The following is a 22898-nucleotide window of genomic DNA, read 5'->3' as shown; positions in this document are numbered from 1 at the left end:
CGCTTGGTAGGAAATAAAGCAAAAGGCCAGCCTGAAAATGACTATCATCCAATTTCAATGTGGCAACAAAATGTGGAGTGCTGTTCAAGCTGAACTCCGTGGTGCTTACAGACAATACGAGGAGTATATATATCACTAACTGCAGATGATAAAGAAGGGACAGCTCTAAGCTAGAAAGACAAGTGAAAATTGCATAGCCCAACTAATAAAAATTTGCACACACTGTGCTCTCTTTGATCAGTCAGAACATTAAGACGGCTCGGTAAAGAACTCAAAGATGGTGATTGTTGATGGATACCACTACATTGCAGACAGAGACATAGAGAAAGTTCTAGAGAAAAGAGGAACTGAACGAAATTGTAACAGCAGAAAAATAATAGACATCGGCAGGCTTTATTAGAATCAACAGTTAACAGAAGCTATACATGCCGCCATTCGAATCTTATTAGCAAAACAATGCCGAAATCCTTCAGCACAACTACAAAGTATATAATCGGTATACGTGCGTGTGTACTCGTGTTCCTTTGCTGAAGTTATCGTGAACTGCCAAGTGACGCTGACACTGGCATAGAATAATGCATAGCATTTGCATTTGCGTGCAATAACTAATAGTAATAATGCCCTGAAATACGTGTTCTCTATGAACAAGGAATTAAGCAATCTTGAGAAATCAACGATGTTTCTCTGTCCAAAGTCTCCTTGACGGCTCGGTAAAATTCAACCCAGGAAGAAGAATGCACGTCGGCAGGTCCCCAGAGAAATGTAGGATTTGGGCTGGTAGGACACGAAGCAACCAGGTCGAGCACAGAAGCCGCAGGTTTTAGGGGCTGTGGGAAGTTGAATGCCAAGTTATCAACTTTGTGCTCGTAGATTTTACCGTTGCGGTCCAGCTTATACCTGGAGGTGGCCTGGAATTCCCCCCTGGCCTCCCAGGGGACCCGAGGAACACCCCTCAAGTTCCATCTGATCAGAATCAAATTCTCAGACGGCTGCCAAATCCTAAGTACTTGAAGTGAAATCTCCCTAAACAAGATTCTGCCGTGGAATCTCAAAGCCCAGAAGATCAGTTTGTACTTTTCAATCCCAGCGAAGGTGTTCAATGGGTCCACGAATGTGATGTCATCCCTGCTCCTCCGAAGTGCCAAAAGGAAGGAATTTTAGTAGAGCACTTGCTACCAATCCATTATTCAGCTGATACAGTATTTATATATTTATCCACAAAAAGTGTGGCCAGATTCTAGTTACAAAGGAAGCATGAGTTGAAAGAATTAAGTGGAAAAGGGGAAAAGATTACCTATAAATGCCATAATTGAGGTCTTTGGTGAAGAGGAGAGGGAGGTCTTCCCTTAGGGTACGCACAGCCAGACCCAGGTTCACAAAGAAATCATCCCTGTGGTCATGTTCATGCTGCTTATTATCCTGAGGAGAAGCAAGAGCAACGGCAGCAGTCGCGGTGGCACAGGTGGTGGGGTGGTGGAGGAGTAGGTGGGGGCGGGGGTGCTGCAGCTGCTGCTTGGTGGGAACAGAAAGAGAGGAGGCCTGCCTAGGAGGCGGTGGGGGTAGAAGCAGAGGAGGAGAGGAGGGGTGGAGTGATTTTTCCTTGGAGTGGATGATTGTCGGGGAGAGGTTGGGCAAGATATATGCCATCCCAGGGCTAAGTAGCGATTTGGCAGAATTTGTGTTCTTCTTCTTCGCCTGTGCTTTGATATACCAAAATTAAATTAAAATAAAGTCCCAACTGACAATTTATGGTGGGACTAATATACTGTAGTTCTGAAACGAACGCAGACCTCTGTATCTATTATCTTTTGATGATGAGGAGGGTCCTATTCGTATCTATCTTCGAGGCCAAACAGACAGACTCTCTCCTATCGCGTCGCAGGGCGCGCAGCAGAGAGAGAGTATCGACGAAGAAGAAATGAGAAAACAGGAAGACAGAGCTGGTCGATTTTTGCATATTTTGTTGTGCTCCGGAGAAGAGTCGTAGGATTTTGAGTGGTTTTGATTGAAGGATGCCACGACACGGCTGCATTTGTCAAAATTCAATCTTTCAGTTCCGAGTTCGACACCCCCATCTTCCATTTGGTCTTCTTCAGGATATGTAATGTAACCAACCCATTTTACACTTTTGGGCCCTGGAAACATATGTCAGTCCAATTAATTAGATTAAAAAACAATAGCCCATTCGCGTGGCCTTAACTCCCTCCCCCTCTTCCACGTCAAAATTATCTCGCCTGGATTGAGAATGACTCGACCCACCGTCTTTGGATAATTGAGTAGAGTTTCCAGTCCCGTTAGGATTGCGCATTCTTTTTAACCGAACAAATTTCTCAATTACTTTTCTTACCTCAAAGTTGGTGATTCTGCAGAGACTCTAATTTGTTGCCTCCCAAGAGACCAGACCAACCTATACCTATAGTAAATTTTCCTTCATCACTAATAATACACTAGCGTATTAGAATTTACAATTGTGGCAACTCCCGTTTCTGTTTGGTGGGGGTCGAACAATGGCACTCTAATCTAATCGACCCCCAGTAGTCCAAAGAGAGCAACAATAATGATAAAAACAAGAAAGAAAAAAAAGGTAAAAATCTACTGCTGCTTAAGAATTGCATCAAAAAAACAAAAGAATTGCATAATAGCAGCGGTAGTATTTCGTAATTTTGCTTAGGATCGATCAGAAGGTGTAGGGATGTGAGGGAGGAGGCTCAGAACATTTGATTGGTAACGTCATCAACAAAGCCCTCTGAAGAAGCTTTTCAGAGTTTGATGGTATTTCCCGCATCACTGCCCCCTCTTCTTCTCCTTTTCAAGTCTCAACAGCTACCCACCACCCAAAAACCCCCCCTTCCTCCCCCCCCCCCCCAAAAAAAAAGAAAAATAGAAAAACTCTCCCAAGAGAGCGCAGGTCTGCGGCAATTTTGGGAGACTCACTGGAGACCTCAGAATATAGGCTTTAAGAATCATCAGAGAAAGGATCTAAGTGAGATCCTCAATCAGATGGTACGGACAATTTTACCAATACATCACAGGTCCCAAATGTGCGTGTGTGCGCGCGGACTAAAATATTAATAAAGAAAACTGAAAACATTTGGATCTCACGTATGGTTTTACTCTTTTGCTAATGTTAGTGCGTGTTTCTCTCTGGAGCCGCTTCCGGCGATGGACCGACGGACGGATGTTGCTCTCATCCAAGTCCTGGAACCGGAGGACGACGACTCTGAGTTTCGGTAATGGCTGTACATACACACACACACACACACACATATATATATATATATAGTACTACTCCACCAACCTATTATATATATATAGTAAAAGGAGGCGCGACTCAGAAAACCCTAATTCATATCTTGTACCGCTCAAATTACCAAAATGCCTCCCCCTCCTCTCACTGGATTTATTTGTACGGCCCACCAAATGGCCAAATCCTGCTGACTAATAAATAAATACCAGGGATAATTTCAGAAACCTCCCTCAAGGGAGGTTTCTGACAATTTCACATAGCTCCTTCCAATTTTAGAAAATTACACTAACTTCCCTCAGTTCAATAAAATGACTACAATACCCTCTACTTAATAGATAATTTATCACATATGTGGAATACAAAAACCAAACCAAAAGTAAAAGAAAAATATAAAAGCTTGCAATAGCTCATCATCATTTCCAAGTTCCAACCCTATTTTAATTAACAGCAGTTTCTTTTCTCTTTTCCTCTATTTTTTTCAACCTCTTATGATTCTCTCCTTCCTACTTATAATTGCACAGTCTCCTCCACCCATCAATTACACCACTATGCAAACTTATCATAAGTGTTTATTTCTTGTCTCTTTCTTTCTTTCCGCAGTACTTAACTATCAGTCCCCTCGTTTATTTCTTCTCGTATTATAATTTGCATATATTAAAGAATTAAAATTTCCAAAATTACAAATTGATGGAGCAAATGAAAATTTCATAGTCAAATTAGATGGAGATGATGAAAATGGTTGTGATATAGAAGGAAAAAAATGAAATTAATGGATTATGATTGGAAGAGAAAAATGAATGATTTTGGGTTATGCTATTATGTCTATACACACTAGAATCTAATATCTTTATTTATTTTTATTTTTGTTTGATTTATAAGTACTGATGGTGGTTTGTCATAAAAGTTAGTTTCTCTATTCATAACGACATTAGAGTATGGGATTGCTCTTGGCAGAAACATCAATAGTGGTTGGCCAGATCTTCTGTTCAAGGAATGTGATATGAGATAGGTGTTGGGTTAATAATTTGCGGAGTGAGATTAGCCAATAGACAAAATATAGTGTTAATTTGAGGCGGGAAGCTTTTGAGAGTATTTTAGTTGATGGTGGTGGTTATGGTCTATTTGTAAAGTGATTCGGGCAGAGTTTGGGATTTTAATGATGCCAAAATTGATAGAATTTGGGAATTAAATTGGAGTTTGCTTGAATGGGGGTGATGAGATTTTGGGTTTACAATTATCGTGGAAGCATAGCAAATTTAGATAAAAGTGTTTGCTACTTTTTTTTTTTTAGTTAAATTGATCACTAAGCCTTTTTTTTCACTTTCTTTTGATGTTATGATATTGCATAAGGGTATTTTAAGATACTTATGTATAATTTTAGCCTAATGGGTCTATAATGTTACTTAAATAGTAAAAGTAAGGGAGATCAATGTAATTTTTTAAAATAAGGGAAAGCTGAGTGAAATTGTTAGAAATCTCTAAGGAAGGTTTCTGAAATTATCCCTAAATACCAATTGAAATCCACCCCTTCGACCTAAGCTTTGTACATAACAAATAATGTTTGTTAGTACTTCTGTCGGGCTCTTATAGTAGTTACCATATGCTCTGAGCATTTGGATGGGAGTTTATTTTAAATATTATTTAGAATAATTATTCAACCATTTTTTATGATAAAAAGGGGATTGAGAATTGTAATTGTGATGCAAGCAAACAAAATAATATTTTAAAAAATAGGTTGCTATTCAAACCCACTCATTGATATTATTACTAAAACAATGGATTGGTTATATATTTTTTACATCATCAATATAACTATTGTTTCGACCACCCCCCACCCCTCCCCAAACGCAAAAAAATTAGATCAGGTTTTCAGTGTGATTGTTGTATATTATACAATAATCGAATGAACACTAACATTACTTTTGTTATACATGAGAATTTTATTCATGTACATCAATTTAATATGTGAAATAATTATGCCTGTAAATGTATATCAACTTTTTTTTCAGAAAAAAAAAACAACAACAATTAATCCGCCAATTATACCTTACCCAAACCTGCTTAAGAATGTGATTATTACAAACCATACGACCATTCATAAAGGAAAAAAAAGAGAGAGATAAAAGTATTCCATCAACTTTTATTTTTTATTATTATTATTATTTTCAAAAAAAAAAGAGAGAGAGAGAGAAAGAAAAGTCTAGCGTGTTTGGATGGTGAGGAGATTTAGACCTTGTTCTTGTGTTCCGGTGTATGAGTGAATTCGAAGTCTACGTGAACAAAGGCTCTCTCCACTTGGGGGAGTTGCTCCAGCTTTACTTGCAAGGTTTCGCCGATGTTATGGGCTTGGCTCAGCAGCATGTCTTCAGGCAACACGATGTCAACCTCCACGAAGTAATGCGATCCCAGAGCGTAGGCTCTCACGGTGTCGATGTGCTGTATCTCTTGGTGGTGGTTCCATATCAGATACGTTATTTTTGCCAGAAAGTCCGGCGGAGCCGTTCTTCCGATCAGTGACCACACGTTCTCCACCACAGTCCTTGACCAAGTGCTGATCGTGTACACAGCTATCTGCATCATTCCTCCCGTTTCATCATTTCATTATTGCAGAAGTACACATATGTATTTTAACCAAATCCAATCACTCACCAATATGGCGCCAGTAGGATCAATCCACCAGTAGAATCGTATTGCTAACACGGCTGTTACTAAACCCACCGAGTTGGTGATCACATCAAAAAAATGATCTTGAGCATAGGCTCCAACTATTTCATTTTCGAATCTTCGACAGTAGACCATCAGCAGAAACTTCACCAGGGTCACAGAGACCATTATTCCAATCATCCACTTCTCCTTCTCGTGATCAACTTCAGGACTTGACTGCACCGTAGAGAGGGGGCAGCGAATTAAAGAACCATCCATATGATTTATTGAAACTTTACAAGCAAGCTAGTATTCACTCTTTCAAAGTTCTAACATGATTTATTGAATGACAGCAGCAGCATGCATATGCATGCATGAAGCTATTATGCAACATGGATACCTTGGAAATCAGCTGCTTAACAGACTCCAGCAATACTTGCAGTCCTAAAGTTGCCATGACAGATGCGAAGACTATAATGCCCTGAAAGCAATGCAGTTTGTTAGTAAAAAGAAATGACATGTAAAGCAGCCCGTTGAAAAAGAAAAATCATTCGAAGGCATCACAATCGATATAAGATGGCACTTGACTTTGACGCAAGAGACGTGCATCAGCTCATTTTGTCTTCTCGTACAAAACACAGAATCTCAGGATTTTTCATCAGCTAACTTTTGCCACAATCAAAGTCTATCCTTGTAATCCTCTTTCAACCAGTTGTAGAACGTCAAAAAGGTTCTATCCTGCTACTACATACGTATATGGATTTCACAGGACAATACAAGAGAGCATAATGACTCAAACAAAGTACGAGGTTGAGGCACAAAGACGTCAGCAAGAAATAGCGTCTTGTACATACAACATACCAGGAAAAAAAAAAAAACTTTTTATACAGATATCACAAGAGCAAATTTTTCCAGAAAAAGAAAAACATTAAACGGAATCCTATCGTTCAAAGCACACTGAACTGTGCGACTTACCACTGGTTGCATCCTTTTCTTTCCAATTGGATAGTGGTAGTGGTTTGGGTTTTTCATGGCATTAGAAGTGAACCAGAGAATGCATCCAGATAAAAGATCCAGGAAGGAATCCAGAGTTGATGCAATTACAGCCAAAGATCTGCTCTCAACAGAAGCATAAACTTTTGCTATAAAAAGGACCATGTTAGCTATATTCGAAACATGAATTGCCATCCTTTCACTCCTAGCAAGCTGCTTTAGTTCATCCTGACAGAAGTTTTGGTGATTCAGTAAAAGAAAGGATATCTTTGTTGTCACAAACAAATCTCATTTCTTGGCCCCTGGCCTCTCTATATAACTGTACATAGTGAAGTCATACAAGTCACTAAGATGACCATAACAATAGCAGTAATTGTAAGACAGAAAAAGGAGCCCAAAAGAAAAACGAAATAAACAAAGACCAGCGATCATCACAAGCAATTTTTTAAGCTAATTGTTCCAGAAGTCAGAGTTAACCAGGCAGTTGGCCTAACAGTCACATTAAAAGGACACATAAAATACTGGAACAAAACCAGATAAACTGGCATTTTGCTGTGTGACAGTATCATCCGCCCCTAGGGGGTGGGCTAAAACACAAGCTCTTTTGGACAGGACGCCATAAAAGCTTGGTCTAAAATGATCCTCATTTTCATCATCAGAAAGTAACCTTTTTTTTTTTTAGGTGTGATTACAAGAGCAACAGTGAGTAGATGCAGCAGCCAAAGACAAACCTCCGTCAGACTTCCGTGCAAGCAGCCTGATTCATTAATGGTCTCCATCTCATTGAACCCTTCGAGGAGCCTTTCCTGCTTCTTGTAATACTCTGCAATTTTGCCTTTTTTCCCTAGAAAATGAATGTAGAAGGAAAAGCAAGATAGTAAGATATCAGTTACAGTTAGAGTAATTTACCAAAAAAAAAAAGAAGTTACAGTTAGAATACAAATTATGCTAGGAGTCGATGACAGATACCACAGTTGTGATCTTGCATGATCATTTTGATGGATGAAAACCTTCCTAAGAAAATCATTGCACTAGTATTTAGTGAAAAAAAAAAAGGCGGCAAACCTCATGAAACCTGATGGGGTTGTATTGTCGGTCGTTAAGTGGGGCCTGTAGTAGCAAAGTTTTAACTTGTCGAGGGGACTAGAGAAGCTACGCTGTCAACTAGTATCAGTCCTCTAGTCCTCTTTCTTGAATTAACGGAGGAGGAGAAGGGCGGATTGCAGATAAAAACCAATAAGACCAGCATAACAACCCATTCCAGAAAATGAAAATACAAAAAATGTGCGTGAAGACAAACAGGATAAAGGAAAGAATCGAAGTGGGGTTTTGGACGTTTCATGTGGTGCTGATCAAACTAGTAGTAGTTTCCATCCTAAATACACAAGATTGCATAAATTTTTTTTTAACAAGAAAAAGGTAGAGCTCTTGATCATGATCACAATTTTGGAGACTAATTGGAGAGAAGCCTTGGGCCTCTTGTGGATGAACAAATAAAGAAAGCAATAGTATCCAGAAAAGCAATACAACACGTACTAGTACTACTAATAAGCGTTAGTGCGGTGTTGGACCGAAAATGGATAGTCCATAATGATTTGAAATGAAAGAGGGAAGGTGCAGCACAGCATAAATAATTAAATACTAGTAGTAGTCTTTCAGAAAGTCAAGGCAAACAGATGTTCTGCTGTCAACAGGCGACGTGCTTTTACTACTAATTCCTTCACAAAAAGTGCACTGTAAATAAACTGCAGTGTTAGCAGATCTAATCGTGGGGGCAGAGGGCATATTCGAAGCATTACATGAAGTATCCGGGACCCTTCCAATCCGAGAGGGGAAGTAAAGTTTAGTGAGGTAATCGATCGGGCTGAGCCAGCGACCCGCCGCCCAACCACGATGATCCCGTATTCTAGTTTCCCAAAACTCCCCACTCAACCCCGCCGATTAAGTAGTAGTGGTAGTGCTAATAAAATTCTACTGTAGTAGCAGCAGCACTGCAGCACTGCAGCAGCAGCAGTAATAATAATAATAACAGCAACAATAATGAAGAAAGGAAGGGATTGAAAAGTTGAAATGGTAAGAGGAGTAGTGAAGGAAATGATAAATGATGGGGTCGGGGTCGCAGCAGGAGGAAGAGGTTGGAGAGATTGAGCTTTGCATGCATGGAAATGCAAAAGGAAGACTCAAAAGGGGGGAAGGGGGTGGGGTGTTACATACATATATATATATATATATATATGTGTGTGTGTGTGTGTGTGTATACAGCCGTAATCGAAATTATTACAACTGACAAACGATAATGAAAAGAAAAAGAGGAGAGTGAAAGGGGACAGTTATATAAATTTGTAAAGTGGCGGGAAGAAGTGGTAGTACTGACTTTGGGGGCAGAGGCGCGGGAAACGGAAGGAGCGATGATGATGAGGTTGTCGAGGCAATCGGAACTCGTCAATATTGAGTTTCCAGGAGGAGGAGGAGTCATGGTGGGTGGAGGTGGTGGATTCAAATGGAGGAGAGGGCAATTCTCGGCTTGAAGATTTCAAGGAATCCGATTCTCCGCTGTGGGCAACTCTGCCAGTCAAGACAGCGGGGTTGGGACCCTTCATATTCTTCTTCTTCTTCTTGAGATTCTAGTGCTGCTACCATCAAATAAATAGTAAAAGATATTTTCCAGCTTATTAATCACCACACTATAATTTGCCCCTTTTTCTTGCGGTCGGAACCAACTCTCTGTCTCTCTTTCTCTGTGGGGGGTCGTTTAACAAAGATAACTACTTTCCCAGCAGGAACCAGGAATAGGAATAGGAGTCTGGGGGGTCGTTTAACAAGATAACTACTTTCCCAGCAGGAACCAGGAATAGGAATAGGAGTCGGAGTTATTTTAACCTCTACAACTTCAACTTTACCCCCTTTCCCTTGAAACTTTACAAGTGTGTGTGTGTATATATACACATTTCCTCCACCGCCGCTGATGCTGATGCTGACGCTGACGGAGACAACTATATATACATTCGCTCTTAATTAATTACCAATGGTAAGTTCAATCATGTTGATCGATGATCATCAGTTAGAAACTCAAACCTACTCCTCGTGTCATAAATGATCATCATCCATTCATGTTTTCTTTTGAATTTCATTTCATTTCCTCGCCAAAACAACTTACTAATATTATGATGTATTGATGCCTGCGTGTTTCATTTTTTTGTGATGCCATTTTAAGAAAACCAAAAACGAATACTAACAAATCCATCACACACCACGCCTACACGGCACATGAATATGATCATGGCGGTGGATTAGGTACTTTCATTAGCATATATATACATATTTTTTTGAAAATAAAAAAGATCATTAAAAGTGTCGTGGGGTCTACTCGGGCCTGTAATTTAAGCCTCTCTTTCTGCGCATCAACGTCATCATCAAAGACATAAAACCCCAACTGCCCCGCTGATTAGGCTTTTTCTATGCATCATCACCATTCTTTTTTTTTTTTTTCTTTTCGAAAACGATAACTATTGTATAATTTACCTGTCTTAAATTGTAAGAAAGGAGAGTCTAAAGAGACTTTGTATTAGAGATTATGAGATACACAGAATTTATTAGATCATGGGAATGTTTTGACACAACTTTTAGATTTTTTTTTATTATAGATAAAATTTGAACTTCCACCTATAACTCAACGAGCAGGGTCTTAAGGTGAGACCCACCTTGATTATTTTCATGTATATATATATATATATATATATATATATATATATATATATATATATATATATATGCATAAGGGATTCCCACTACTAGAAGGGGTTGAGAAAAATGTGTACTACGGATGCAGAAGGGGTTGAGATCATTTGAATGATCATATGATTATTAGCAATCTAAGCGACCACTACTACGCTCTCTATCTCATCTATATAACTGTTAATGTTACACCGCCCAATCTACAACACTTTCACTCTTACTCTTACTCAATGTGCCCTTTAATCTTCGAATTCTGACTCCATGAATTTAGGCTAGCTATTGGATGAATTTTTTTCCTTTTTTTTTTTAAAAAAAAAAGAGAAAAAACAAGAGAGACAGAGAGAAATAGGACAAGTGGGTTACACTTACACTACTACTATTGGTCTTCTTTTTTTTTTTTTTTTTTTGAAAAAGAAAAAAAAAGAAAAAAGAAATGCATGCAAGGAATAATACTACTATATAATACTCCACAAATAATAAGGGAATCTAAAAAAATGTAAAGGAAGAAACGCGAGGGCATAAATGATAAAAGCGTGGGTGCTTCGACGCGCCATCTCTCTCTCTCTCTCGGTTCTTCTGGTGGCTGACTCTTTCTCCCACACACCACAAAGACAGCCACACACACAGCAGAGAGGACACACAGAAATCGAAGAAGAAAGGCAATTTGCAAACGCTGCTGCTGCCGCTGCCGCCTCTGTGTGTGTGTGTGTGTGTATGGTGCGATACACAGACAACTGGACAAGGCAAGAGTAGCAATTTGCAAGAAATACGCAGAGAGAGAGAGTAACAGTCGTCACCAGTTGGGAGCTAACCCTAGACTTTATTCCTCATATCACCCTTCGTATAATTCTCTGCTCTCTCCCTCATCCACTCTACTGAAGCATGGTCAGTTTCCTTTAATCTTTGCTCTCTTCCCCGCCCCCGTTAAGCACATCCCTTTTCTTTAAAGTTACAAACTTTCTGCTTCTTTTCCTAATTTTCTTTCTCCGCTCCTTTTCTTTTTTCCGTTAGTATTGATTTTTGTTGTGGACTGACGTTTTAATCTTTATATATCAAGCTGGATTACTATGATTCTCTGCTAATCATCAAATCCATGAGTTCGTCACTCTCTTTGGCCTCAAATCTCTCTCTCTCTCTCTCTCTCGCAAAGTAGTAGTAGTAATTTTGGCGGGCGAGTGTTGATTATTTATTTATTTATCAGATCAATCGTATTGGTTGATGACATTCATATTTGCATTTTACCAGAACAAGTTGGGCAGAGGCCACAGGGACAAAGTTCACCAGTTTATGACCATTACTGGCACTAGGTGGTTTTCCTTTTTTCTAATACGAATGTTATTTATCTCTTTCTATTGCTGTGCTACTAGCCCACATCATGTTTACCGCTTGAGTTTAAATCCACCTATGATCCTTCCCGCAACCATTCTTTTCATTTATTACTTTCGGCACCCCTTTTACACTGATGCATCTATGTTATGCTAATAGCTACTAGTATGATTTTAGTCCAGCTTTATAGCTTTCCAATGCTTGTAAACTAATGCTTTCTTCAAGACGTATCTAGACTTTTGTCACCGCTGCTAAGCCATCTGCCGATGTGGTTTCATGCTAAGAATTTACAAATCTCCACATTCTTATGATTCCCAAAAAAAAAAAAAAACCCTCCTTTTGCAATATGCCGTTCGTTTTGAGTTTTGTCATCTTCTTCATCTTTATATGAGATTTGTTACTCAACAGTCCGCATGTAGATTGCTTTTGAGCCAATTCACGATCTGAATCTTTTCTATTGAAGTCTTATCAATATTCCCTATTTCCAGTATGTTGACCTTTATTATCTTCTTCGTTTTTTTTTTGCTTTTGGTTTCAATCAAAGTGAAAAGGCTGCATATCAGGCTTTGAAGGCTAGTGATTGGCATCTTGAAGGAGCCTTCGACGCATTCTACAGTCAACCCCAACCAAAATCATATACTGATGCTAGGCGCTTGGAAGATCTTTACAACAGATATAAAGGTAGTGTAAAGATACCATCTTTTTGTTTTAATACTATTCCTTCCATTGCTTTCAAATCCTAAATTTTGCTGTTTTGCTCCTGCTTTGATTCTCTTTTTCTGACACATAACTGGATGAATTGATTTTAGATGAGCGAGGTTTAGTTTGTGTCGGAGAATTAAAGTTTGATAAGGGGACAAAAAAAAAACTATCTTAAGGATGTAATTGTTCAGATTAAATGGTTTGTGCAATGTGTTCAATTGGGCACATGTGTATTTTCAGTGCTTCCTCAACTGGGTGATTTTGGTTTTGTTTGCTCAAACAATAGTAGCATGCTTGCATTTGGATATTTAATATCAATAGTAAGTTAATTAGAATATTCATAGGCTGAGTGTCTGAGTTGTTGCCTCCTTTCTCGGTTAAGCTTCCGGCTGGGGAAGTTTTTGTGCTGAATTTTGAACGTTTCTGCAGACAATTTCTTAGGACTTTTCACGCTTTGCAACTATCTGCTTCGTAGATTACTTCTCAAGCCTGATTCGTTGTTAAGGATGGTAGAGACCTACAAATATCTTTGGCAAACCATTAAAGAAAATGACAGAATCCTCCTTGACTTTTTTTCCTTTTTTTTTTAAATTATCGAAGGCAGTTTGCTTGTGATTGTGTGCTTAGCATAATGTTGGAAAGTAAAGTGCGGACATCTATTCTGTTCTTATGGGATTTATATGCTGAAAGTTTTCCCCCCTTGTTTTGTTAGTTGATTGCTTCGGCCACTACATACTTGCAGCCACAATGACACCTTACTTTTGGATTATCAAATTATGCTAGCGGCTATTCATGCCATATTATTGCCTTTTATCCTGAATCTTGTGAAGATGTCATATTTTGCAGATGCTTATGCGGATATGATTATGGCTGATGGAATCACTCTTTTGTGCAGTGACATTCTGGTAACTATAACCCTGATCGAGGTTTGGATTTTGTGTATATGTAGTACAGCCAATTTCTAACAGGAATTTTCTGCAGGCGTTTTCAATAGTTTTTGCTTCTTAACTTTTGGGACACTTACTTCTATATGTTCTACCATGGTTCAATAAATTACTGGACAAACGTTTTTTCTTGATTTGTAACAACAAAAGTTTCTTATCGCAGGTCGATCATCAGGATATTGTCATGGTATGTACCTGTGGTTATGGAAGTACTTTGATTGTTGGTCCCTGCTCTCATCTGCATATTTGGTGCTCAACAATCTTTTTTGTTTTTTGGTAGCCTTTATAATGGTAAACGGATTGCATATTGACTATTGCTTTTAAAAAAATGGTGATGTAAAAGTTCCAAACTCAGCTTCTTGTGGTTGGGTGATCATTAGTGAAAAGAAATTTGCTTATATGTTTTTGCTGTTAAGCTTATCTAGATTTCCCATTCTTCTGTAAAGTGAGTTAGCTCTTTGTAAAATAGAATAAAAAGATGTAGCTCTGTGTTATTCACAATCAAAATTATATTTATGGCACATTGTTTACTCTTGGTTGACATAGCATTTGTTGTTATGCAGTTGGTACTTTCATGGCATATGAAGGCTGCTACTATGTGTGAATTTTCAAAGCAGGAGTTCATTGGTGGATTGCAGTCTCTAGGGTGTGTTTGAATCAAATCTATCAAGACTCTTGTTTGTGTTTGCTGTTTTTGTCAATAAAAGCTTGAAGTCTTTGACCTGAATCTCAGTCAAATCTGCATTTTCAATGCCAGGGTGGATTCAATAGAGAAATTGAGGGAAAAAATACCATTTATGCGTTCTGAGCTTAAAGATGATCGTAAGTGTGAATGTTGAACTCCCCATTTTTTGACAAGGAAATGTTAACTTTAGACCATGTCTATTAGACTTGTGGGCCTATCTCAACCTAGACCTATTTTGGTTTTGCTTTGGATGTTTTACTAGCTCTCAATTAAATTGCTTAATTTCATTTTTACAGAAAAGTTTCGAGAGATCTATAACTTTGCTTTCGGATGGGCAAAGGAGAAGGTATCAATTCGTTTTGGTTGCTTGAAAATTTTTTTCTTTCATGCTGAGTGATTTTCTAGATATAGCTCCATGGTCTGATTCTTAATTGATTTACTGCGCTGAAGTGTATGCTAACATGAATAGCCAATAAGCCTTCCAAAACCTGGATTATCTCTGTAAAGGTGAAATAAAATGCAGCATGCAAACTGCAAGTAAAAATAATCTGGGTTTTCATGCTGACCTTAATTACCTGAATGCTGTTTCACACACTGTTGGAAAACAGAGAGGTGGCTTTACACCTACTACTACACTGCTGATGAAATTTCTCAATTTCAGGGCCAGAAGTCTTTGGCATTAGATACTGCAATAGGGATGTGGCAGCTGCTTTTTGCTGAGAAGCATTGGCCATTGGTTGATCATTGGTGCCAGTTCTTGCAGGTAGCATAAGCAGATATCTCAACATTCCCTTTTTGCTTCTGTAGTTGCACATATCAGTCTACGTGTTAGGGTTTTGTACTTAGTGCAATAATTGGTTGAGGCTTGCCGCAACTTTCTTGCACTGAAAGCGTTGTTACCCTTTAGATTGGGTATGCTTTTGGAAATCAATATAAAGGCCAGCAGTTTTATGTGTCTGGTTCTTTATCATATAGTTTAATCCATGTGGGAACAAGGCCAATTTCACCCCAATTTGCAGTTGTACTATAGGACCAATGTGTTAGTAATGGATTTGTCTAGACTACTACATGTGATTTTACCTTTTGCTGTCAATGTTCATACTAACTATTGATCTTACTTTGGGACATTAGTTTTCAGTTCTGAAACCCTTTTTTGCCATTTTTAATTGTATTAAACAATATTGTTATGAACTTCTTACATAATGAGTAGCATTACTTAAATGTTTCTGCTTCTATTCTTTACAGAATCCGATGGATAAGATTTCCATCAAATATTTGTAGTGACCATATTGTGAAGTTTGAGATTGTCTTTCAAATATTTGTAGTGACCATATTGTGAAGTTTGAGATTGTCTTTCTGCATCTGTCTGTCCTCTGCGGTATTATTATTATTTTTTAAATATTGATTTTTATGTAAACAACCATGGTGTCTCTGAAATTTGAGATTGTATTCAAAACCAGATCCTACAATTTAGTGGTGCTAAGATGGAACTTGGTTCTTAGTTGTCAGACCACAATTTTGGCTAGCTAAATGGGTGCTGGTTGTGCAAAATTTAGAACGTGGAAACCCTTCAGATGAAGGAAAGCTTATATTCGTTACATCTTTTTCTCTCTCTCAATTCTCGTCTGATGCTGGTAAATTGTCGTCGTAGAATTGCATGTCTCGTCAAACCTATTGATGCATAGTTGTTAGGGTACATTTATTCATCTGCTTTTTGCATCATTTCTCGTACGATTACTAATCCTACTTCCTCCACACACCCCTGTCCGGTGGCCTTGTCTTTTTCAGGCACGACATAATAAAGCTATATCGAGGGACACCTGGTCTCAGCTCCTCGAGTTTGCAAAGGTAATTTATGTCCCACGAGTTGGTTGTCTTGAATTTATACAATCTCTTTAACAATTTGTAGTAGCAGAAGGATAAAAAGTGTCTAATAGGGTATAAGAGCATCACACACCGGGAACTGGGATCAGTTTTTGTTTAATGAAAGAAGGAAAGCAATCCCTGTTTGTTTCGGGTTGCATCTCAAGCAGTAGTTTGGGTAGTGTGCTTGAAAAATTTCTTCCATTGTGTCACTTTCTAATTCTGATGCCTCTGGTACCTTTGCAAGACTGATGTTGTTGTTGTTGGTGGTGGTGAATGCAGACTGTGGACCCCCAACTCTCAAACTATGATGTTGATGGTGCTTGGCCTTATCTGATTGATGAATTTGTGGAATACTTGATTGAAAATGGCATAATCCAAAAGGGTCAGTTGAGTGATTGGACACAGAAGCATTGATGCTAATAGGAATGAGTGGTATGGTGGATTTGAGAACCGCGATTACTGGTATGTTGTTTGGAAAAATCAAAAGGAAGAGAGGTTTTTTTTTTTTTTTTTTTTTTGGTGTATAAAACAAGATACTGGAAAAACTGTGATGTGGTGCTGCAGGTTGAGTGGAAATTGATATGCTACAGTGGTTTTATGATCTTGGAAAGCAATTGTTATTGATGTTGTTGGTTGGGCTCTTGCTTGCGAGCCAGTGAGTGCTGTGTAACACACACTAGCAGCAGCTGAATCCACAGATGTTTTGAGTAGCCGGCCTATTGGCTTTCAGTGTTTTTTTTAAAAAAAAAAAAAAAATTTATTATTATTATTTTTTGAATTTAGAACGATATTGAACTGCAGTGCGGAGATGATGCAGGCCTGATTCCAGTTTAGTCAAGTAATTATGTTTTTTTTTTTTTTTGAAGGGATTAATGAATTGTAATTTTAGCATAGACAGTGGTATATATAGTCAGAAGGAAAATACAAGCAAAGCAATGGCACTAGTTGTAGTAGTGGAATTTATGGGGAGATTCTACCAACGGTAGTAACTATTGGCTGCTTTGTGTTGCGGTTACCGCTTTAGAACCAGTGGCAATAAGCATACGTGCACCCTGACACGCTCCCCATTTTGCAAAGCTCTCCTCTCCCCGCCGCTGCATTAGCATGACCTACATTTTATAGGCCATAATTTCAGAAATCTCCCTTGAGGTTTCTAATAACAATTGCATCCGCCTCGTCTAAAGTTTGAAAATTTATCGAAACCTCCCCTGCCAAAATATCTCTTGGTAGCAATTGATGATGTAAGGAAAAAAATTTCAGTGAATCCCCTCTATGGTGTGTAAAATAAATTTATTAAATTCTAAAAAGTCAAACATCACCATTATTACTTAGGTGAAAATTTTAAGTTGGTTTTTTGTAGGAAAATTTAAACCATGTTTTGAAGGCATTCTTTTTGGTTGGTTGGTTGATTTTTATAAATTAATTAATAAATCTAGTTTAAAAATTTGGGAATGAAGTGTAATATACTAGATTGCATGATGTTAGAGTTTTCTCTTTTAATCTCATTTTCACTTAAAATTTGTAAAGCTTCTGTCAATTTATTTAATCCCAAAAATTCAAAAAGATAATTATTGTAGGTAAAAGTCAAACTTTGTAATTCGCACATTCAAGGAGTCTTACGGTGGACTTTTTTTTTTTTTTTAAAAATAAACTATATACATGGGCAGTTTTGTCAACTCAAATACATTAATGGTCAATTTGATGAGTTGACCTAAAAAAGGGGATTAAAGTGAGAATAAATAGATGTTTAGGGCAGTTTTGACAGAACCTTGAGCGGAGATTCTGAGGTTATCCCGTATATAACCAAATAGTTGATCTCGGATTTGATGCTTAAGCCATCTCTTAAAGTGCAAATCATGCCGGCCTTAGCTGCTTGTTAGTGAAGCACTAATATAATTGGGATGGTAGCACGCCTAGTTGCAAACGCGAGGACACTTGGGAATACTCGCGACTTTACCAAGCAAGCCTTAGTTCAGTTGGCCATCACCAAAAGGAGATCGAACGAACCCTCCAAACAAGTCGAGGAGAAAAATTGTCCTGTACGGTTCCGCACAAACAAGACAATATATATATATATAAAATAAGAGCAAAAAAGAAACGCTCCTCCATATTATTATTATTATTACTACTACTATTTCAGCAAACAAACAGCAGCTAAAAATTGTTCCCAGTAAAATGAAGGTGTTTGTCGGGAAGAATTATTTTCAGATTCATTTTGCAGCATGCCATCTATAGAGCAAAAACCAAATAACTAAAAGCCTTCCCAACACAAGCTACAACTTGACACAATCTTAACACTCCTTTTTAACTGGAAACACTCGTGTGACTAACTCAAAATTTGCAGCTCACCACAGGCCTCAGAATTGCTCAGTTACTGGCTGCCACCAATGCCATGTGCTCAATCAGATCCAGCACTCGGTTGCTGAAATATTGCATTACAAAAAAAAAAAGAAAAAGGTCATTTGCCAATTCTCGCGCACCACACTGGCTGGAGACACAGAGAAATAAGAGGCTAACAATACCTGTAACCCCACTCGTTATCATACCATGCTACGAGTTTCATGAGGGAGGAACTCAGCCCTATCCCAGCCTTTGCGTCAAAGATGCTTGACCTAATAAGGAAGAAGCCAACGCTGAGAACACTAAACTTGGGCAGACAAAAAACACTCAAAACAACTGGAAATTGAAGCTTACACCTTACAACTCCATGTCTAGACAAAAAATTAAATAAACTAAAAGAGCTGGACAAAAAGTTTCAACTGAATAAAGTGATGGTTGTCCTTAACGTTTCGCCAAAAAAAAAAAGAATAAAGCAATGGTTGTTCACTACTCAAGCCAGCATTAGTGGAATTGGGCAATAAAAATGAACTCAAGGCTAATCCTACAAGAGAGGAGGAGAAATTAAATCCTAATTCTTGGTAAATAATGAATTCAGGAATCACCAAATCCTCCAAGGACGACTCTGTGTAAATTCAAATGGTAATTATGTGTTCTCATGAGTAATAACAACACTTAAGAAGCAGGACAATTCTACCTTGAATCGCCAACAAAATCATTGGAAACAACATCTTCGTCAGTGTATCCAAGAATGCCGTTCAGGGGACCCTCTGATGCATACCTGCAGTTAGAAATACAATTAAGAAATCTGCATAATTGCTTATATAACAATAAAGTGCCCATAAAAAAGAAAAAAGAAGAAGAAGAAGAAGAAAGGCCGTCTGGGACCAAGCAAGAGAGACGCTCAGAGCTGAGAGGGCAGGAAATTCAGTTAGCATACTTAATGGCTGCTTTGACGTCTTCATAAGAAGCACTCTTCTCAAGTCGACAGGTCAAGTCCACAACCGAGACATTGGGTGTCGGAACACGGAAGGCCATTCCTGTAAGCTTTCCGTTAAGCTCTGGAAGTACTTTTCCAACAGCCTACAATTTCAGTGGTATAGATCAAATGTAAAATGACCAGAAGTTACAGGAAACAGACAAATTAGGATATACTTCACATCTAAATCCAGATAATACCTTTGCAGCACCAGTAGAACTAGGAATAATATTTTGGCCTGCCCCACGGCCTCCACGCCAATCCTTCATGGAAGGACCATCAACTGTCTTTTGGGTGGCTGAACAGAACAAGAATATAGAAAATCATAAAAGCAATCCAACTCTATAGTAACATCAGCGGAAAGCTGTTCTGTATAGCTTTATGTCTAAGACAGACCTGTGGTTGCATGGACAGTTGTCATCAAACCCTCTAAAATGCCAAACTCCTCATGGACCACCTGCAAGTGAAAAAATCAATAGTAGCAAGTAGTTCAACGTTTTCAGAAACAGGATAGTCCTATTGAATGGCAGTTGGTCACTATGACAAGCTAAGGCACCCAATGCCCCAGGTCACCCGGAAACAGGAAAAAAGACAGCAAAAACAAAACCAGTCCAAGAACCAGAAGTCAAATTCCCTTCAAGTTCTTGCTATGCTTGAAATATGATCAAACCTTGGCAAGTGGGGCAAGGCAGTTAGTGGTACAGCTTGCATTGGAAACAACATCCATGCTTGGTTTGTATGTACTCTCATTTACTCCCACCACAAACATAGGTGCATCAGCAGATGGAGCCGAAATGACAACCTTCTTAGCTCCACCCTGTGAATCATAAAACCCGAGGAGATAAAGAACAATGCAAGTGAGGAGCAACTTTGGATGGTGATTATGATCCACAACATAAATAAACTTACCCTCTTGTGAGCTGATGCCTTCCCAACCGTTGTGAAGACACCAGAAGATTCAACAACATAGTCTGCCCCATGCTCACCCCATGGAATGTCAGCAGGGTCCCTGTGCATAAACAATCATGAATATGCATTTGCAACAACAGTAATTTACTAGTGTCATCATTTCAGCTCAAGTGACTTGGAAAGTATAAAAACAATATACTACGGTTCATGTTACTTGGCAAGTATAAGCACGATACAAGTCCCAGAATGGCGCCATGTGGATACCTTTTGCTGCAAACTTTAATCTGCTTCCCATTTATTTCCAACGTTGTATCATCTAAAACCCTGAGTGATCCCTTGAAGGCTCCATGAGTAGAATCATACTTGAACATATAGGCCTGCAAAAATGTAAAAACCAAGTCATAGCCACCGGTCCATGTCTTCTGTTGGTTCAATTACTAGAATTTCAGGATCCCAATCAACATGCAGGAGTCAGCTGAGAAGAGAAGTTAAGTGCTGGAAAAAAAAATCATAAACTAAGTTCACTTCTGCTGAGAACATTAGGCAGTCTGCAGGCTCAAATTGTATAACTGGTCTGAGTTCTTGAAATTCCTCAGATCAATCTCATTATAAAGGTGACACATTCAATGTGGGTTTTGCTTTGAGTTTAGGTCAGGGGTTAGCAGGCATTAAAGTCAATTAGCTCCACGTTCTGCCAATAATGAAATGAATTTGAATAACCAATATTTTAAGTGCCTATGTAAACTTTGAAGAACTAAGAAAAGCACATATATCAGACTTTTATTCAAACGTCGTTACACTCCAGTATTCCAAGCCAATGACATGAAAAGAGTTGTCACATATGCTGAATATCGGCTTACCATGTATTTGGCATCAATAAATGGATCGTTTACTGCAACCACCTCAATATCATCCCTGGAAGTTGCAATCCGCAAAACTAATCTCCCGATACGCCCAAACCCTGTTGATTTGATATCCATTTGACACATTATCCTTACTGTACATTCAGTAGGGGACAAGGGATAACAAGTAGTACATGATTGAAGTCATGGAGAGACAAGATAGACCAAAGCGTTAAACATACCATTGATCCCAACCTTGGTCTTCCCCCCACTTGAAGATTCTAAGGAAAGCAGAAAAGAATTGAGTAAGTGTGCAGAAAAATCTACTAATCACTGAATTCAATGAAATTTAAAAAGAAAAAAAACGGTTATATGCGCAAACTGAAAACACCATACTGGAAATTGTGGGAGGAATTTCAGTGGCAGTAGCTTTGATGGGTTGAATACTCCGCGCAGTAGTACTACATTTTCTGCATTATGACAGTGATACCAGTTAGCCAAGATTAAAGCCTTTGGCTCATAGTAATTTGAAAAGCGTTTGTAAAATGACAGTATCGTAATGGGAAGGAAAAAAGAGAAACTGGGCTCCAACTCAACTGCAAGGAAGATGATTGAGCTAAGATACGGTTCCCATGTATGCTTGATTGAAACCTGACATTCGCACCGATTCCCCCAAACACCTAAAAGAAAATGTAGGATTAGACAGTGAGAGAATGCAAAGGTCCTCCTCCTACTTGGGTGTGCGTGTGTGTGTTTTTTGTTTATATTTTTTGTATTATCTAGGAATCTCATAGAAACAATGCGGAAAAGGCTCTGTTGGGGAAAAAGTAGATGGCAAATTTGATTTGATCAACTCCAACATTAGCAACACAATTTCTGTAGGTGAAACAAAATAAAAGGAAGAAAAAAATTTGTATATGAAAAAGAACAGAACATTTTATATTACACGAAAATGAATACGAATGAAAATGCACTTAAAAGAAAAAAAAAAAAAAAAAGAGAGAGTATAAAACTCTCGTAACACCGAAAATAAGGAAATACTGACAAGTTAAGCACATGTTTTGCATACAGGGGAAAAAGAAATGAAGAGAAAAAAGAGAAGTAGAAGAATAAGAGACAAGAGTGGAAAGGGCGGGAAAGGAAAAAAAAACCTGGGGTTGATGGTAGGAGGATCCGAAACGGGAAGCCTGGAGAACCGGGGATGGCGTGGATCTAACAAGGGAAGACGACGACAAGGCCATGACCGCAAAATACCGGAACCAAACCAAAAAGATTTTTGAAAAAAAAAAGGAAAAAACTCGTGAGGTCCCCCCAAAGTGGGTGAAAATTATGAGTAGAGGTGAGAAGTTAGAATTTGGAAGTGGAAGGGAAAGGTGGCAGCGTTGGTCCAACGATAACAAACAACTACTACTCCTCCTCAAATACTACTCTTCTTCCGCTTATGTTAACCACCGCCGATACTGCGGTTGGAAGAGCCCAAGCCAGCCAACCCAACCAAAAGTGTAAAACCCTAACACGAGGGAGGGAGAGAAAAATGGAGGTTTTTATTAGGTTACAACGAAGACTACTTTAGTCTGGCTGGCTGGCTGGCTCTCTCTCTCTCTCTCTCTCTCTCTCTCTCCGTTTGTTTGACAAGGCAAAATAATAGTAGCAAAAGCCAACTTTTTTAAATGCGTACAAAAAAAAAAAA

The 22898-nt window shown here is 38.6% G+C and overlaps 4 protein-coding genes and 1 non-coding gene across 8 annotated transcripts; 1 reads left to right on the top strand and 4 right to left on the bottom strand.

Moving 5' to 3' along the window:
- Nucleotides 1-374: 374 nt before the first annotated feature.
- LOC113690813 (uncharacterized) lies at nt 375-2292 on the bottom strand. Its single transcript, XM_027208886.2, has 2 exons — nt 1295-2292; nt 375-1125 (listed from the first exon to the last, which is right to left on the bottom strand). Exons 1-2 carry the CDS (start codon nt 1645-1647, stop codon nt 639-641), a joined length of 840 nt encoding a protein of 279 aa, XP_027064687.1. The 5' UTR covers nt 1648-2292; the 3' UTR covers nt 375-638.
- Nucleotides 2293-2937: 645 nt separating this feature from the next.
- Nucleotides 2938-3035, bottom strand: LOC113738292 (small nucleolar RNA snoR117). Its single transcript, XR_003460078.1, has one exon. It is a non-coding gene; the product is annotated as a small nucleolar RNA snoR117 (small nucleolar RNA).
- A 2240-nt stretch (nt 3036-5275) lies between these two features.
- LOC113690085 (metal tolerance protein 9-like) lies at nt 5276-9682 on the bottom strand. Its single transcript, XM_027207902.2, has 6 exons — nt 9258-9682; nt 7615-7727; nt 6866-7111; nt 6291-6371; nt 5897-6127; nt 5276-5818 (listed from the first exon to the last, which is right to left on the bottom strand). Exons 1-6 carry the CDS (start codon nt 9481-9483, stop codon nt 5474-5476), a joined length of 1242 nt encoding a protein of 413 aa, XP_027063703.1. The 5' UTR covers nt 9484-9682; the 3' UTR covers nt 5276-5473.
- Nucleotides 9683-11223: 1541 nt separating this feature from the next.
- On the top strand, nt 11224-16851 carry LOC113688790 (uncharacterized). 4 transcript variants are annotated; one of them, XM_027206588.2, is made up of 12 exons: nt 11224-11503; nt 11864-11925; nt 12489-12625; nt 13493-13551; nt 13754-13777; nt 14154-14236; nt 14348-14412; nt 14572-14621; nt 14937-15038; nt 16064-16123; nt 16421-16603; nt 16706-16851. In XM_027206588.2, exons 1-11 carry the CDS (start codon nt 11501-11503, stop codon nt 16553-16555), a joined length of 780 nt encoding a protein of 259 aa, XP_027062389.1. In that variant the 5' UTR covers nt 11224-11500; the 3' UTR covers nt 16556-16603; nt 16706-16851. The 4 variants fall into 4 exon arrangements, with proteins under 4 accessions (XP_027062389.1, XP_027062388.1, XP_027062390.1 ...); XM_027206589.2 differs by lacking the exon at nt 16706-16851 and adding an exon at nt 11676-11715 and having other exon boundaries at nt 11362-11503; nt 16421-16627; XM_027206587.2 differs by having other exon boundaries at nt 16421-16851.
- A 1379-nt stretch (nt 16852-18230) lies between these two features.
- On the bottom strand, nt 18231-22838 carry LOC113688789 (glyceraldehyde-3-phosphate dehydrogenase GAPCP2, chloroplastic). The gene is made up of 14 exons (XM_027206586.2): nt 22360-22838; nt 21806-21888; nt 21605-21678; nt 21451-21489; nt 21227-21327; nt 20631-20743; nt 20367-20466; nt 20128-20274; nt 19854-19914; nt 19658-19755; nt 19419-19561; nt 19176-19259; nt 18664-18753; nt 18231-18563 (listed from the first exon to the last, which is right to left on the bottom strand). The coding sequence occupies exons 1-14, from the start codon at nt 22447-22449 to the stop codon at nt 18509-18511; spliced, it is 1278 nt and encodes a 425-aa protein (XP_027062387.1). The 5' UTR covers nt 22450-22838; the 3' UTR covers nt 18231-18508.
- Between the last annotated feature and the right edge of the window lie 60 nt (nt 22839-22898).

Source organism: Coffea arabica, chromosome 7e (assembly GCF_036785885.1).
Source record: "Coffea arabica cultivar ET-39 chromosome 7e, Coffea Arabica ET-39 HiFi, whole genome shotgun sequence".
NCBI lineage: Eukaryota > Viridiplantae > Streptophyta > Magnoliopsida > Gentianales > Rubiaceae > Coffea > Coffea arabica.
This window is presented reverse-complemented; position numbering and strand designations above follow the sequence as displayed.

What these genes read in the sequence shown, in the direction of transcription:
- LOC113688790 (XM_027206588.2), top strand. An exon ending in TCTTTACAACAGATATAAAG is followed by an intron (nt 12,626 to 13,492) that starts GTAGTGTAAAGA and finishes CATATTTTGCAG; the next exon opens with ATGCTTATGCGGATATGATT. An exon ending in TTTTGTGCAGTGACATTCTG is followed by an intron (nt 13,552 to 13,753) that starts GTAACTATAACC and finishes TTCTTATCGCAG; the next exon opens with GTCGATCATCAGGATATTGT.
- LOC113688789 (XM_027206586.2), bottom strand. Translation starts at nt 22,449, where the DNA reads ATGGCCTTGTCGTCGTCTTCCCTTGTTAGATCCACGCCATCCCCGGTT. An exon ending in TTATTGATGCCAAATACATG is followed by an intron (nt 20,744 to 21,226) that starts GTAAGCCGATAT and finishes ACATTTTTGCAG; the next exon opens with GCCTATATGTTCAAGTATGA. An exon ending in AACTGTCCATGCAACCACAG is followed by an intron (nt 19,756 to 19,853) that starts GTCTGTCTTAGA and finishes TGTTCTGTTCAG; the next exon opens with CCACCCAAAAGACAGTTGAT.
- LOC113690085 (XM_027207902.2), bottom strand. Translation starts at nt 9,483, where the DNA reads ATGAAGGGTCCCAACCCCGCTGTCTTGACTGGCAGAGTTGCCCACAGC. An exon ending in TGCACGGAAGTCTGACGGAG is followed by an intron (nt 7,112 to 7,614) that starts GTTTGTCTTTGG and finishes AACTTCTGTCAG; the next exon opens with GATGAACTAAAGCAGCTTGC. An exon ending in ATCCTACTGGCGCCATATTG is followed by an intron (nt 5,819 to 5,896) that starts GTGAGTGATTGG and finishes GGAATGATGCAG; the next exon opens with ATAGCTGTGTACACGATCAG.
- LOC113690813 (XM_027208886.2), bottom strand. Translation starts at nt 1,647, where the DNA reads ATGGCATATATCTTGCCCAACCTCTCCCCGACAATCATCCACTCCAAG. An exon ending in CTCAATTATGGCATTTATAG is followed by an intron (nt 1,126 to 1,294) that starts GTAATCTTTTCC and finishes TCGGAGGAGCAG; the next exon opens with GGATGACATCACATTCGTGG.